Source organism: Hoplias malabaricus, chromosome 17, assembly GCF_029633855.1.
Source record: "Hoplias malabaricus isolate fHopMal1 chromosome 17, fHopMal1.hap1, whole genome shotgun sequence".
Lineage (NCBI taxonomy): Eukaryota > Metazoa > Chordata > Actinopteri > Characiformes > Erythrinidae > Hoplias > Hoplias malabaricus.
Window position 1 is genome coordinate 6,605,533 of NC_089816.1, and position 15,890 is coordinate 6,621,422.

The 15,890-nt window shown below is 39.1% G+C and overlaps 1 protein-coding gene across 1 annotated transcript in view; it reads left to right on the forward strand.

The window, feature by feature from the left end:
- The first annotated feature begins 1,345 nt into the window (after positions 1 to 1,345).
- Positions 1,346 to 15,890, forward strand: part of fat1b (FAT atypical cadherin 1b) — a 45,620-nt gene continuing 31,075 nt past the window's right edge. Inside the window, 8 exon segments of the mRNA XM_066649918.1 lie at positions 1,346 to 1,467; positions 2,247 to 5,523; positions 7,903 to 8,217; positions 11,902 to 11,963; positions 12,834 to 13,148; positions 14,038 to 14,248; positions 14,500 to 14,568; positions 14,966 to 15,105. Coding sequence (XP_066506015.1) covers positions 2,259 to 5,523; positions 7,903 to 8,217; positions 11,902 to 11,963; positions 12,834 to 13,148; positions 14,038 to 14,248; positions 14,500 to 14,568; positions 14,966 to 15,105 — 4,377 coding nt within the window. The 5' untranslated portion in view covers positions 1,346 to 1,467; positions 2,247 to 2,258.

The window sequence follows — 15,890 nt, forward strand, 5'->3', positions numbered from 1 at the left end:
AAAGTAGAAAAACATTCTCAGAGGAATAAAAGTTTAAACTTAAAACTTTATACTTAATACTTCATGACAAATTCAGTATTTTATTATTATAATTAGAATATATTGTTTTATTATTATTGTTTGTTTCCAGTCTTCCTGTGCAACACTGTATTTTTTCTCTTATCTTTACTTTCCCTTTTTTTACCCTCCAGTCTTGTTTATTGATTAAATGACATAGCATAACAAAGCGGCACAGTAGCACTTTAATATTAGAATGAGAATACCAGAATAACATCTGAAATTGATTGTACAAGTCTTTGGAAATTTACTTGATATAAACAGAATATAAAAGTCCTATTATTCTTCTTATGATTCAAACCCAGTTAACATTTAGCCGTTGATTCAACGTTGAAATAACGTAATGACTGCCGTCTAATCAACGTCCTCTTTAGGTTGAAAATGAAAGTTGAAAAGACGTCCAAACACAGACATTGAAAAGACGACTATTAGACGTATTTTGGACGTCCACTGACGTTATTAATTGGTCCCGAAATAAATTACTTGTAAAAAACGCATTTTGGACGTTCACTGACGTTATCGATTGGTCAACACTTAACTAACGTATTAAGATGGATTTTGGACGTCCATTGACGTTTAAAATATGTCCGTGACAGACAGACTACTTTTAGACCTATTTTGAACGTCCAGGGACGTTCCTTGTTTACTGGGAAATGTTACAATCATGTCTTGCAAACTGTCCATAAAGCAATTAGCGACAAGATATTGTAACATATCAGCAACGTTAAATATTAATATAATAAAATATTCAAATATGTAAATAACTTTTTTTTTGTAGGGAACTGTGGATGCTTTAGTAGGAAAATAAATCATTTAAATCTACAATAATGATTTTTCACCAGCTTAATACTTTCTTAAATATATATTTTCAAAAATAAGGAAAAGGAACGGTTAATAGAATTCATAACAGCAGCTCTCTCCAGATGTTCATCGCTTCTTGTAGCAGGTAAACAATTAACCAGCGTTTGACTGGCAAGACCTAATTGATCACATTACACGAAGAAGAGCTGCAGTAGGCGTTAGTTCTTTTCTCGCCCGTGTTCAGACAAGACCCGCTTACTGCGCCTTTGATTGGCTAGGAACGTTGCTTCTGCGATAGGATTGGTTTATGTTTCTTACTCCTGCATTTGGATTGGCTGGTATGTTTTACTCTTGCTTTAAGATTGGCTGGTAATTCAAGAGGTCGGGTTTAGCCAATCCTAGCGCAAGAGGCGGGCCTTACCGGAAAACGGGTGGGAAATAATAGCGCGAGTCTACCGGTGCTCAGAGAAACAGTGCACGAGAATGAAGACGGAGGGAAGACGGCAATGCACATGGAGAAATTATTACCGAAGAAGTGCCGGTTATTTACTGCTCCTGAATATCATATGAAACTCATTCGTGCAACATAGCTGTGTTTCGGCTGAAAAGGTGAGTATTTGGATTTAAACTAGATTCAGAAGTGCATTTTTAATACAGCATTTCCAAACGGAGATTTTCGAATACTGTACATGCATCTAATGCAACTTCATATGTGTAACTGTAGTTGTAACTGTTTATTCCTCATATGACACCATGTGTTACAGCTTGTAAATTACTCCAGTTCTTTGTGTAAAAGACTCACCTGCATCATCTGCTCATTGTATCAGCTTCAAAGTTTATTAAACCTTAACATTGCATATCCTACATGTAAAGAATTAGTCACTGAAGAATTCCACTTGACAGAGTGAGATCAACTTGAGAGTCTTGTCTCATCTCCTGCATCAGTGTCATGATTTAAAGGGAATTTCACCAAATGTCTGCATAATTCAGTGGCTGGGATGTTAATAATTCTTCAGAATATTTTACATCAAAAGAACCTCAGTGACTTTATTGACATCTGTAAGCATTTTTTAATCAAATGTGCTTCTTCTTTAAGTTGGAGTGCATGGTCTCATCTGCAGTGTAATATTGTTATTTTTAGCAGCTGAAAACTATTTGTTAAGATAACAAACCATAACACTCCCTGGATCATGAAGCAAATGGAAGTACTGTATTAAAGTAGCTAAGACATATTGGTCATGAACAGACCTATATTTCTCAGTTTGGATGAATTAATTGTTCCATGACTTACCAGAACTCCTCTGAAATGACAAAAAAAACCTATATGACATGTGATTTGTGTAATACATGGCATACAGTTTCTTTTATATCCATTTGTTCTTTTTCAGCCTCGAACTACAATGGGTAAATGCCAGACTCGTCATCTCATCATGCTCTTTGTCTGGACATGCATAGTAAGCCAGCAAAATATCGAAGCGTTCCATTTAAAGTTCACACATTCACGCTACAATGCAACAATATACGAGAATTCTGCTGCGAAAACCTTTGTTGAGTGCCCCGTCAAAATGGGCATTTTCATTCAGGACCAGTCTTGGGACATATGGTACAGAATAGAAGCGGGGGACCATGAAAAGCTTTTCAAGGCTGAAAAATATGTGTTGGGAGACTTCAGTTTCCTGCGGATAAGGACCAAAGGGGGCAGTTCTACTACCCTGAACAGGGAAGTAAAAGACCATTATTTGCTGACTGTAAAAGCCACTGAAAAACACTCAAGTGCAGAGGCAAAAACCCAAGTTTGGTTGCAAATTTTGGATGTTAATGATCTCAGACCTCTGTTTTCACCAACCTCTTATAGCATCTCTGTGCCTGAAAACACTCCCATCAGAACCAGCATTGGAAGAGTCTCAGCAACAGATGCTGATGCTGGAACCAACGGAGAGTTTTACTTCAGCTTTAGAGAGTGGACCACTATGTTTTCCATTCATCCTACAAGTGGTGTGATAACTCTGACCGGTAAACTGGATTACCTCGAGATGCCACTCTATGAGATTGATATTCTAGCTGTGGACAGAGGTTTGAAGCTCAATGGGAAAAGTGACATAAGTAGCACAGCAAAGCTAACCATGGAGGTTCTGCAGTCCAATGACCATGCACCTGTTGTTACGGCTGTTCCCCTAACTCATAGAAACACAGCTAAGGATCCTACTTATGCTTTTGTATCTGTGGAGGATGATGATGAGGGGCAGAATGGGGAGATAGCCTCTTTGAACATAGTGGCTGGAGATCTGCTGCAACAGTTTATAGCTGTCAGAGCAAGTCCGGGAAGCAAAGAGTACAAGATCAAGGCAAACAAAGAGGTGCTCTGGGAAGGATTCGACTTTGGCTATAACCTTACCTTGCAGGCAAAGGATAAGGGAAATCCGCCAAAATTTTCTTCAGCTGTAGTAGTGAAGGTCAAGCCTCCTTATGGGAATATGGAGGAGCCTCTACACTTTGAGAAAAGTATCTACCGAGTTAATCTCAGTGAGTTTGCACCACCACACTCTCCAGTAGTGATGGTCAGATGTGTGTGGAAAGACCCCAGTGTGAAGTATTTATTACAGTATAAGATGCAACATCATAGGAACCCATTCACTATTAATCCAAACACAGGCCTCTTAACCACAGTGGAATATGTTCATGCAGAGCATGTTAGCCAGTATGAATTTGATGTAATAACTAGCAATAGACAGGCTTCAGCTAAGGTAGTAGTCAATGTGATTGACATGAACAACCATGCTCCCAAATTTCACCAGTCCACATATGAAGCTAGCATTGATGAGCATGTGCCCATAGGGACTAGCATTGTAGCAGTCAGTGCTAGCGATGATGATGAAGGCGAGAATGGCTATGTTACCTACAGTATTGTGAGCATGAACAAAAATCCCTTTGTGATTGATTATTTCACTGGTGTCATAAGTACCTCTGAGGACTTAGACTACGAGATGATGGCAAGCAAATTTTACCTAAGAGTTCGTGCCTCTGATTGGGGATCCCCCATCCGCCGTGAAACAGAAGTTTTGGTCTCAATTTCTCTGAATAATGTGAATGACAACCAGCCACACTTTGAGAACATTGACTGTGAGGTCACTGTGCCAAGATCCCTAAGAGTTGGTCAGCAAATAATAGTGGTGTCTGCCATTGATGCAGATGATTTAGGAATTGTGAGGTATCAAATTACTGCAGGCAATGAGAGGGACTTCTTTGAATTGGATCCAACTTCTGGTGTGCTGTCCCTTAAAAATTCATTATTTGATGATGACAAAGCACAGCATATTTATTCTTTGCAAATTGTAGCTAATGACGGGGAGATATCCAGTTTGCCCATGTATTTGAATGTAACTGTTGTTAGCACTTTGAAAGAAACACACTCTAAGTGTGTGGAAACTGAAGCTCTGAGACGTTTAGCAGAAATGCTTCTGTTTGGCTCGAGACTGCACACTGAAATGGACTCTGTGCATGAATTCTCAGACATGCGCTCAGTTAACAACAGTGCACCAGAGTTTAAAATAGATCATACTCCTAGTCAAATAGATGTTAAAGAGGACCTTCCCGTTGGGACTGCTATATTGCTTCTCAGAGCTGTAGATGCAGATGCTGGTTTCAATGGGAAACTGCTTTATGTGATATCAGGAGGAAACACTGATAGCTGTTTCATTATTGAGATGGAGACTGGATGGCTTAAAATTCTTGAACCTCTTGATAGAGAAAGGACTGAGCACTACACTCTTAACATCACAGTGTATGATCTTGGTGTACCTCAGAAATCCTCGTGGCATATTTTAGATATCAATGTGCTGGACGCAAATGACAACAGCCCTGAGTTCTTAGAGAGTGAGTATTCAGTGAACGTTAGAGAAGACTGCGCCGTGGGAACTGAAATCATTCAGCTTGAAGCTACAGATAAGGATTTGGGCACCAATGCAGAGGTCAGCTACTACTTTTTGACCAAAACAGACAACTTTGCCATAAACGAAGAAACAGGGATTGTAACAGTTCAACGCCCATTGGACAGAGAAGTGATCCCATCCTTTTCTTTGAAGGTCTCTGCGTATGATAAAGCGATCCATGAGCCTCGTTTGATATCCACTGTGATATTGTCTATTAGTTTAGAGGATGTGAATGATAATGCCCCTACTTTTTCTCCTTCACATTACCATGTGAGGGTGAGAGAGGATATGCCAGTGGGCACCTTGATCCTATGGTTAGAAGCCCATGACCCTGACATGGGTCAGTCGGGACAGGTAAGGTACAGCTTGATTGATGATGCAGTTGGAACCTTTCAAGTGGATAAAATGAGTGGTGCAGTATATCTTTCTCAGCCGCTTGATTTCGAGAAGAAACAGATGTTTAACCTGACAGCAAACGCTAAAGACAGAGGAAAGCCAGTCTCTTTGTCCTCGGTGTGCTTCATTGAAGTGGAGATAGTGGACGTCAGTGAGAATATGTATCGTCCATCTTTCCCCTTCTTTGTGGACTGGGGAAGTGTGAGGGAAGACACCTCTGTTGGATCTTCTGTAATGAAAGTTACTGCACACGATGAGGATGAGGAAAGAGATGGAGAGATAAGCTATTCCATACATGATGGCTCAGGCCTGGGGGTTTTCACCATTGATGAAGTGACAGGTAAGTGTGACGTGAAATAATTAATTAAATATAAATCTAATATGTGAGCCTTCATACTAATAATCACTGTTATAACAAAATTCTAGGAGTGTTCATTTTAGCCGCTGATATAATCTGAGTCCTTTGACTAAAATGTGTATTAGGTTTTGTCTATTTTTCCTTATACAAGTTTTGTTAGTTTTGTTAGGCATTTGAAAAATAGCCTAATTTTAGTTGAAATGTTAAATGAAATGAAAGAATGTTAAAGATTGTAGTATTTTGAGGTATTATTTTAATTTTCATAAACAATAACTTGGGAGGCACGGTGGTGCAGCAGGTAGGTGTCGCAGTCACACAGCTCCAGGGACCTGGAGGTTGGGGGTTTGAGTCCCGCTCAGGCAGGTGTGCATGTTGGTAGGTGGATTGGCGACTCAAAAGTGTCCGTAGGTGTGAATGTGTGTGTGTGTGTGTGTGTTGCCCTGTGAAGGACTGGCGCCCCCTCCATGGTGTATTCCTGCCTTGCGCCCAATGATTCCATGTAGGCTCCGGACTCACCGTGACCCTGAACTGGATAAGCGCTTACAGATAATGAATGAATAAACAATAACTTGTTTTTTTACATTATGTTACATTATAAAACACATACAAAGATCCAAAATTATGGAAGGAATATGGCCACTTTTTTTCTCGAAAAACATTTTACATTCATTTAACATTAATTCAGAGACTAAGATGATTCTAACCTTTCTTAAGCCAATGGATTATTGTGAATTGTTAGTGAATAGATGAAGAATCAAAGAATCAATTGTTTGGGAGTCCTTTCCACTATTCCTTAGAACCGATCTTGTTGCCGTGACAACAGCAAATATACTGAGTTTTTGCTTCCTTGGGAGTTTCGGGTTTGATTTAGAAGAACTGGCGCCCCCTCTAGAGTGTGTTCCTGCCTTGCACCCAATGATTCCGGGTAGGCTCCGGACCCACCCCAAATCTGAACTGAAAATGAATGAACTCAATAATGAAAACAGTTATTTATGAGAATTTTACTTGATCGTTTAGTACTATTCCTGCAAAACAACTGCAAAACATTTCATCATTTAGTTCTTGTCTAGATTTCTTTCTGAAACAAATATTCATCACAGATTTCTTTAATGAAATGTCAAATTCTGTTAAAATAGATAAATAAAAACGAGTTACATAGTTTTTATATGGCGAAGATTATTAGTGTAATGTTTGTGTAGTTGGTAACCAGAAGCAGACTGGGGATCGATTCCCTACCTGGATGAGCACAATCACGATGCATCTGTAAGTCCTCGGGCAACATTCTAAAAGCAGTATCAGTGTCTATTTGTAACATGATTCAAATGTAAGTCGCTTAGAGGATTTTGAGAACGCCTGCTAAATGCTTAAAGGTAAATGTAGTGTTCCATTAATCAGGAAAATGTATACAGTCACCAGATATGAGTTGTCAAAGTAGAGGGGTTAATTATTAATATCTTCCAGGAGTGTACATATTTAGGACATAATAGTGTTTCTCCCTAAAGGTGAAAACGATCAGTTTTATTTTCACCCAGTAGGTGTGTAAAAAGAGGTAGTGAACAATAGCAAAGCCCTCCGCGTAAGCAGATACTGCAGTGAGTCATAGCCAAATTGAAGAGTAATCTTCCCTTCAGACTCTTAGACATGATACCTGCCATTTTACTATTTTATTCTTGTGTAAGTTGTCCTCAGTTTTCAGTTTCTCAACACTATACGTGTTATACGTTCATGTTTAGAGATGCTCAGTGAATTCAGCTCTTTTAAGATGCACACATTGGGGAATAAGGTCTATGGAAAAGCTTGAAAAGAAGTGGAGCATCTGCTTATGAGCCTGAGGTCATTCTGCCTGATGCAAAATGTTGGCTAGTGAGGTTTAAATCCCCCAGGACTTGTCTGATGTGAATTGTAACTGTTTTCTGGAGTGATACAGCTCTGCCAAATACCTCTGGGATGAGTAAGGGGTTTGTGATCCAGAACTAATCATCCAGCACCAATACCTGATCTCCCTAATTCTCTTGTGGGTGATTGTAATCAAATCCTCACATATTTGTTCCAATATCTGGTCCAAAGCCTTCCTAAAAGAGTAGGGGCTGTCACTGAATAAAAGGGAGATGTCCCTGTACACGAGTAAATGGTTTCAGTGCCATGCATTGTGAAACTGTCTTCAAACTGCACTGCATTTACGGCAGTTAGCGATATCTTAATGCAAATTGTGCTATGTAAAACACTTATGGTCATATGATCACATTTTATGACAGTGGAGTTCTAACTGGCTCTGGATAAGTGCTTGATAACCATTCAATGGCTGTTTCCAAATAATGCTGAACATGTAGTGCAATATGTTTCTTTTTGTCTTTATCATAGGTGTTATAAGGACACAGGAGTTACTGGACCGCGAGACCACCAGTCACTACTGGCTAACTGTTTACGCCACTGACCATGGGGTAGTGCCGCTCTCGTCTTCTGTGGAGGTCTACATAGCCGTCCAAGACATCAATGACAATGCCCCACAGACTTCAGAACCGGTCTATTATTCCTCCGTGCTGGAGAACTCTCCAAAAGGTGTGTCCATTATACAGATCCAGGCCTTTGATCCAGACTCCAAATCCAGTGACAAACTGACCTACAGGATTACCAGTGGGAATCCACAGGGGTTTTTTAACATTGACTCCCAGACAGGTGAGTTGTTCATTTACAGTTGTGATGGATTTTTTAATGTATTGTGTATTGCTGAATATATAACATTCACAGATATAATTTGCCATTCATATAAACTGGTGGATGCTTTTAAAATTCAACAAAATATAAATTGAATGATGTTGTTACATAGTAATTGTAAACTTATTTTAATACGTACATTTCATAATAACATCATGCTATTTGCACTATTTTATTTAACTCTGTTTTAGACAATTGTACAGTTTTCTTGATTCTAATCTTAAGGGGAAAGTACGTATTCTGCATTGTCTTCAAACTGTAATAGAGGTCATTACCAGCATATCTCTCTCTCCCCCTTTCTCTCCCTCTCTCTCTCTCTCTCTCTCTCTCTCTCACACACTCTCTCTCTTTCTCTCTCTCCCCCTTTCTCTCTCTCTCTCTCTCTCTCTCTCCCTTTCTCTCTCTCTCTCTCTCTCTCTCTCTCTCACACTCTCTCTCTCTCTTTCTCTCTCTCCCCCTTTCTCTCTCTCTCTCTCTCTCTCTCTCTCTCACACACTCTCTCTCTCTCTCTCTCTCTCTCTCTCTCTCTCTCCCCCTTTCTCTCCCTCTCTCTCTCTCTCTCTCACACTCTCTCTCTCTTTCTCTCTCTCCCCCTTTCTTTCTCTCTCTCTCTCTCTCTCTCTCTTACTCTCTCTTCTCTCTCTCTCTCTCCCTTTCTCTCTCTCTCTCTCTCTCTCTCTCTCTCTCTCTCTCTCACACTCTCTCTCTCTCTTTCTCTCTCTCCCCCTTTCTCTCTCTCTCTCTCTCTCTCTCTCTCTCTCATACACACTCTCTCTCTCTTTCTCTCTCTCTCTCTCTCTCTCTCTCACACACACTCTCTCTCTCTTTCTCTCTCTCTCTCTCTCTCTCTCTCTCTCTCTCTCTCATGGCTGTGGCTTCAGACAACATTTAAGTTTATATATATATATATGGCGACACGGTGGTGCAGCAGGTAGTGTCACACAGCTCCAGGGACCTGGAGGTTGTGGGTTTGATTCCCGCTCTGGGTGACTGTCTGTGAGGAGTTGGTGTGTTCTCCCTGTGTCTGCGTGGGTTTCCTCCGGGTGACTGTCTGTGAGGAGTTGGTGTGTTCTCCCTGTGTCTGCGTGGGTTTCCTCCGGGTGACTGTCTGTGAGGAGTTGGTGTGTTCTCCCTGTGTCTGCGTGGGTTTCCTCCGGGTGCTCCAGTTCCCTCCCACAGTCCAAAAACACACGTTGATTGGTGACTCCAAAGTGGCTGTAGGCCGAAATTAAATTTCATTTAAATTATTAGATTTAAAAGCTATTTATCTGAGCAGCAAATATTTATTTGCTAGAAAACAAACAAACAACAAATAACGCCCGAAATTAGAATAAAACCTAACCGACCTTATTCCAGTGAGTGTGATCCTCTGTGTGAATGTGTTGGTTTAACTTTTTCCAAATCTCTCCTCATTATTTGAGGTTATCATCCAATACCTAGTTTTAGTGGTTAATAAATAATGATTTTAAATAAATTGTGCTGTTGATTTAACAAATTAATGCAAATCAAGGAGAATCTGAACAAAACATTCTTCTTCAAACTCACTCTCACCTACTGCTTTATAGAAAAAAAAGAAAAGATCTTATATTTCTTATTTGTTTCATATTATTATTTTTTGTATTTACTGTGATTATATATAACTTTATACAAGTGCCACGCTGAGTGTCACGGCTGAGCAGGGAAGATGAGGAGGCGGGCGTTCACGCAAGGGGATCTTTTATTAACAAGGAACAAAACTTAACAAACACAAGTAAACTTGGACAGAACACAAACGGCATTAAACTGAACAGAACTAAACAAACAGAGCCAAGGGCTAAAGGAGCACATGGTGGGAAACAGACAGGGCAAGAGCGTGACACTGAGAAGGCATTAGTTTATGCAAAAAAGCAAAAATAAATAAATTATACACATATATATTCGCCACAGTTAGTTTAGTAAACTTTTTAAAATATTTTAAAATATTAAAATTACAATTTTAAATATTTAAAAATTTAATTAAAATATTAAATGTAAAATATTTTTGTTCAATTTGCATTGCACATACTTCATTAGACCAATTAATTGTTAATGTTCCCTGTTCAGACACTCGCTCCTGTTTTTGATTATGCAAATGTAAGTTTGATGTTTTTAAGCCCACAGACCTGGGAGGGTTGATAAAGTGAGGCTGAGCTTCCACCTCTCTCTTGCAGAAAGCCAGCACTATTTTACTGTCACATCTGCATTTTCATGCAGTCTAACTACAGACACAAGCAGTGAGCGCTATAAAAAGAGAAACACTAGCAATCTAAGACAAAAGAAGACATTTCTTCAAATTTCAGTGCCTTTTTCACTTTCCGCAAAGAGGTAAAACAAGATCTTAATTGAATTTACTCAGGCACTGGTGCAGTTCAGTGAGTCAGCAGATGGGTGATTACTATCCTCTGAGCAGTAACTATATAAAATAAACGCAGCAAATTTATTTGACAACATTCACCAAACTTCCAATTCAGTTAACATAAAAAGCACAGACCCTGAAGGGTGGTTTTACTGCATTCTACTGACAGGTTGTTTTGAGTCACAGATATGGATCAGGGGAACAACTGCAGTCCACTACACTTACACAACTGTGAAAAGATCAGAGACCACTTTTAATTTGTTTAATTTCCAGATAAAAGTTACACTGTTAAGTGTTCTGTGATCCTACAGAACAAATGACTGGAAATTAAATAAAGGATTTTATGTTTATGTCCGGGCGGCACAGTGGTGCAGCAGGTAGTGTCGCAGTCACACAGCTCCAGGGACCTGGAGGTTGTGGGTTCGATTCCCGCTCCAGGTGACTGTCTGTGAGGAGTTGGTGTGTTCTCCCCGTCTCCGCGTGGGTTTCCTCCGGGTGACTGTCTGTGAGGAGTGTGGTGTGTTCTCCCCGTCTCCACGTGGGTTTCCTCCGGGTGCTCCGGTTTCCTCCCACAGTCCAAAAACACACGTTGCAGGTGGATTGGCGACTCAAAAGTGTCCGTAGGTGTGAGTGAACGTGTAAGTGTGTGTGTTGCCCTGTGAAGGACTGGCGCCCCCTCCAGGGTGTATTCCCGCCTTGCGCCCAATGATTCCAGGTAGGCTCTGGACCCACCGTGACCCTGAATTTGATAAGGGTTACAGATAATGAATGAATGAATGATTGTTCTAAAGTTCATTGACATAAAAATCTATTGACCACTGCTAGTTGCAGTGTAATGGCACCTCCAGAGGCAAAATAGGCAGTAGTGTGGTTAGATTTATGTTTCATAATGTGCATTTTTGCAGCCGTATAAAACGTTATACAAGTATATTATTGAAGTCATATTTAATATTGTTGTATAAAGACATATAATGTAAACTTCCAACACGACTCACTAAAGTAGAAGCATTACTTTGTTTTTGTGAATCCTCATTCAGAGCTTGAACAAAATGGAATATTGATTAAATGCAAAGTGTGGACTAAATTAATTTACCCTTGCTCTGTTGTCCTTATTTCACATATTTCATCAGTTTAACTGATTGTCCTCTATATTTACTTATTTATTTATTTATTTTTATTTTTTTCTGGTTCTCTGAAGGTCATGAAGTGGTGTGGAATTAAATCAGTAAACTTTACTAAAAAAAACGAGTAAACTTTACTTTTTTTCACAGGTTTGGTGAAAACCACTTCCCGAAAACTGGACCGTGAAAAGCAAGGAGAGCACATACTTGAAGTAAGTCATTAAACTCTAGATGTTTAAAAGTCTATTCACACCGGAGCAAATGTGTTCACCACTGAATCCCATTTCCCTCTTACCAAGCTGTATTAAGTGTTCTGCAGCATCTGCATAAGAAATAGCCTTTTAACTGCCATTTTTATGCATTAAATCCAATTCTGCTGAAGCACTGCTAGTATAAAAAATATTAGGAATGAGCTAGGGTCATATTTATGCTGATGTCTTATGCTGTGTTGATTGATTAAAGTGTTTGAACTTTATTTTTGATGTTAAGCCACATTTGTAGATGTTGAGATGAAAGGCAGGCAGTACCTGTTCTTGAAACACTGTCCAGGTACATTTTTGGTTTATACAAGGGATGAACAATGACAAGTACTACTAAAGTAAATGTCCCACTGTGAATAAGATTTTCACAAGTCATATTGTGCACATAAATAGGGACATTCTTTGTCATTTCAGCAGAAAAACCAGTAAATATTAATGGAAAATTGTATTTGAAAGCCTTTTTATTGATATAAAATAACTTGCACATAAATCACATGATGGAATGAACCAACTCCGTGTGATCTACTATTACAGTGCATTAGTTCATCTCATGTACCTTTGTGTGTGTGTGTGTGTGTGTGTGTGTGCATGTGTGTGTGTGTGTGTGCGTGTGAGCATTTCTTTGGGAAGAAAGTACTACAGTTCCTCTCCTGGAAATAAATGTATTACAAAGACGTGTGTTTAGCATGTTGCTTATGAAAATTTTGCTATTTCTGTTGGACGAAGAATTAGAATCAATCTGTCCATTCCTAGTTTAAGCTGATGACCAATAGTAATGATGGCATACTGAGACTCATCACCTTTCCCTTTTTTTTCAAACAGGTCACAATTTCTGACGATGGCGTTCCGACCATGTCTACAGTCATTCGCGTGGTCATCAAGGTACAGGATGAAAATGACAACTCTCCCCAATTCCTGGAGAAAGTCTATAAAATCAAGCTGTTAGAGCGGCCGAAGTCAGTCCGATGGGAGCCGATTTATCGCGTCATTGCCCGTGACAGAGATGAGAGTCCTTACTCCGAAATCTCATACAGCATCCAGGAGGGGGATGAGCCAAGGAGATTCTTCATAGACCCCAAAACGGGCCTGATCTCCTCCAAAGAGGCTTTCTCAGTGGGAGACTATAACATTCTCACGGTATATTTCTTCCCCACATTTCTTCTTTTCTCTTCAATTCTGAAAATGTGCCAGTACCAGTATTGTGCAAAAAAGCCTTCATCTTACAAAATTATATGTAAAGCCATGTACTTATGCAAAGAAGCGTTTCAAAATACTAACATTTACTAAAATACTAACAATATTATATATACATTTCTATATATAATACAATACCTATTAGAAATAAACAAATAAACAGTACATTATGATTTGAAGGATGGCACTTCCATCTCCAAACCTCCACCTAAGAAAGCCCAGCTTACAGTAACAGCTTCAGATAATCAGTTATTTGTTAAGCTAAAGCAGGTCCAGCTAATGGAATTTAACAGATCTTTTCAGTGGCAGGAGTCACAGAGAAATCAAGAACCAGAGCCATGTTCTTGTTTCTGTATTTCTCTAAACACTATATTAATTATATTCTAAAAACTACTATAGAATATATATATATTGTTAGCAAAATTTGGTTAATTTGATTTTTGAATTTGAATTTTCCACTAGGTGACAACACAACAAAACCCTAAAGAAATGATTATATAAATGCTAACATAATTGGAAAAATGTTTTCATCTTTTCTGCGTTTTGACATTGTTTAAAAACACCTAGAACCTGGGCCAAAAATTACAGCTGCTAGTTGATTGCTGACTAATAATTAACAATTAATTAACAAACGTTATCATCTCAACTTTAACGCTTTGTATTTATGTTCAGTGAGAAACACATTAATGTGATCAAGTCAGCTGTCCCGTTGTGCTTTAAAGCAGTATTTATTATTAAGCCTGTAGCCAGACGTTGCTGAAACTCTACAGTGAAAGACAACAGCATTAAAACGTTCAGCCTCACACACTTCTCTCTCGTACTCCTGTCACAGATTAGGGCGCTGGACAATGGCCGGCCTCAGAAGTCGTCCATCTGCCGGTTGCACATTGAGTGGATTGAGAAGCCTGAGCTGCCTAAAGAGGCACTGGTGTTTGAGGAGACCATGCTCCGATTTTCTGCCATGGAGAGTGATCCAGTGGGCCATATGGTGGGAGTCATCAGCACACAGCCCCTAGACGCTCCTGTCTGGTTTGATATCAAAGGTAATCAATATCATTCTCGCCTCTCATTTCGAAACGGGAAAGGATAGGATGAATAAGAACTTAATAAGTCTAAATACTCTACTGCTGTAATTGATATGGGCCTTTAATAGTGTAAATGGACTTACCTTAAACTTCATTACCTTTATCTCTGCCTTGCACTAATCAGCTTTCCTTAACTAAATCTCTCCTCTCTGTAAGCTCTGCTTTGCTGTTTTGTTTTTTTTCTCTTCCCTCTTGACATTCCAAACAAGGAGACTCACAGGCTAAAGAAGTGTTTCACATTGTCCAGATGGCTTGTGACTCAAGCTGTCAAATAGAAGGTATCTGCTGACGTGTGCATGTCTCACCTGTGCTTTTTGAGTGCTGATTTCTCACTATAATGTTGTAATGTTGCTGAAGCTCTAGTGAAACAATCCCACTTAGCCACCGTGTATAATGACATTTAGGAATCCATGGCTTCCTCCCAATATTTTGTGAGCTGCCTTTCTCACGATTGCCTACATAGGCAGTTTTGTAGGTCAGCAACATTTTAATCAAAACCATACTTTAAAAATGTAATGTTATATGAAAATAAAAGGTGATTTGATGCTGCCAGATGACGCCTCTTCAAGTGGCTCATTAGGTATTGAGGCACTGTACATATATCATGCAAAAGGCCTCCTGTTTGTGAAAAGCACTAATTTCAGGTGGCAATTTTGTCCATATTGGGAATAACAGGTGGGAATGATGACAGCCGCTACAATGTGGAGAAAGGCAGTGGCACCCTCATCATTGCCAAAGCGCTGGACGCAGAGCAGCAGTTAAATTATAACCTAACAGTGGAAGCAACAGATGGAACTAGATCCATCAGCACCCAGGTATTTCAATTCTTCTGGCATTCAATGGAAAAACGAAATTCACGTATCAGATGAATAAATGACAGGGAGTGAAAAGATACATGGAAATGTTGATAATGACAGGATAATAGCAGTTTTTCAATCTCCATGCTTATGCAATCCCAGTGCACTATGTGCTGCTCACTGAGAGCATGGAACAGACGTTTGGCAGCAGAGTTAAGGACAGGCACTGATTTAACTTTAAATTAGAAGGTGAGTTTAATTATAGAAGAAATCAGTTTGATTTTGCAGAGAGCATTTAATTCACTGTTAGAATTTTCACTGTATAATTGTATTTACCTTATGTCAAATCAAATTTACAGGTTTACCCCAAATGATGAATCATGGCACAGTACAGTTAGCAGGTACCAAGCAATTATCCCCAGCAAATAGCTAAAGGCAAATTTCATGCCTAAATCAACATGTACATTCCTCAAAGAGAGAGGTTAAATAATCTCTAGTAGATTTGCTTATGTGGCTTAAGACATTGCATGACTTAGTTGTCCATAAAATGTTCAAAGAAAAAAATCACATGGTTGCTAATATTTTAAGCTGTTGCTGCTTTATTAACAAAACTATGTATATCCAAAAAAAGGAATAATGTTTTCTATTCGTAATACAAGTTAATATAACAATATATTATTGGTTAGATGTTTATGTCTAAATCAATGTGATTTTAAAACAAACTAATTCACTTAATCAAGAAATTGTCAATCAGTCCACAGCACAGAAAGCTTAGGAATGTGCTTTATTGGGCTTCAGGACTG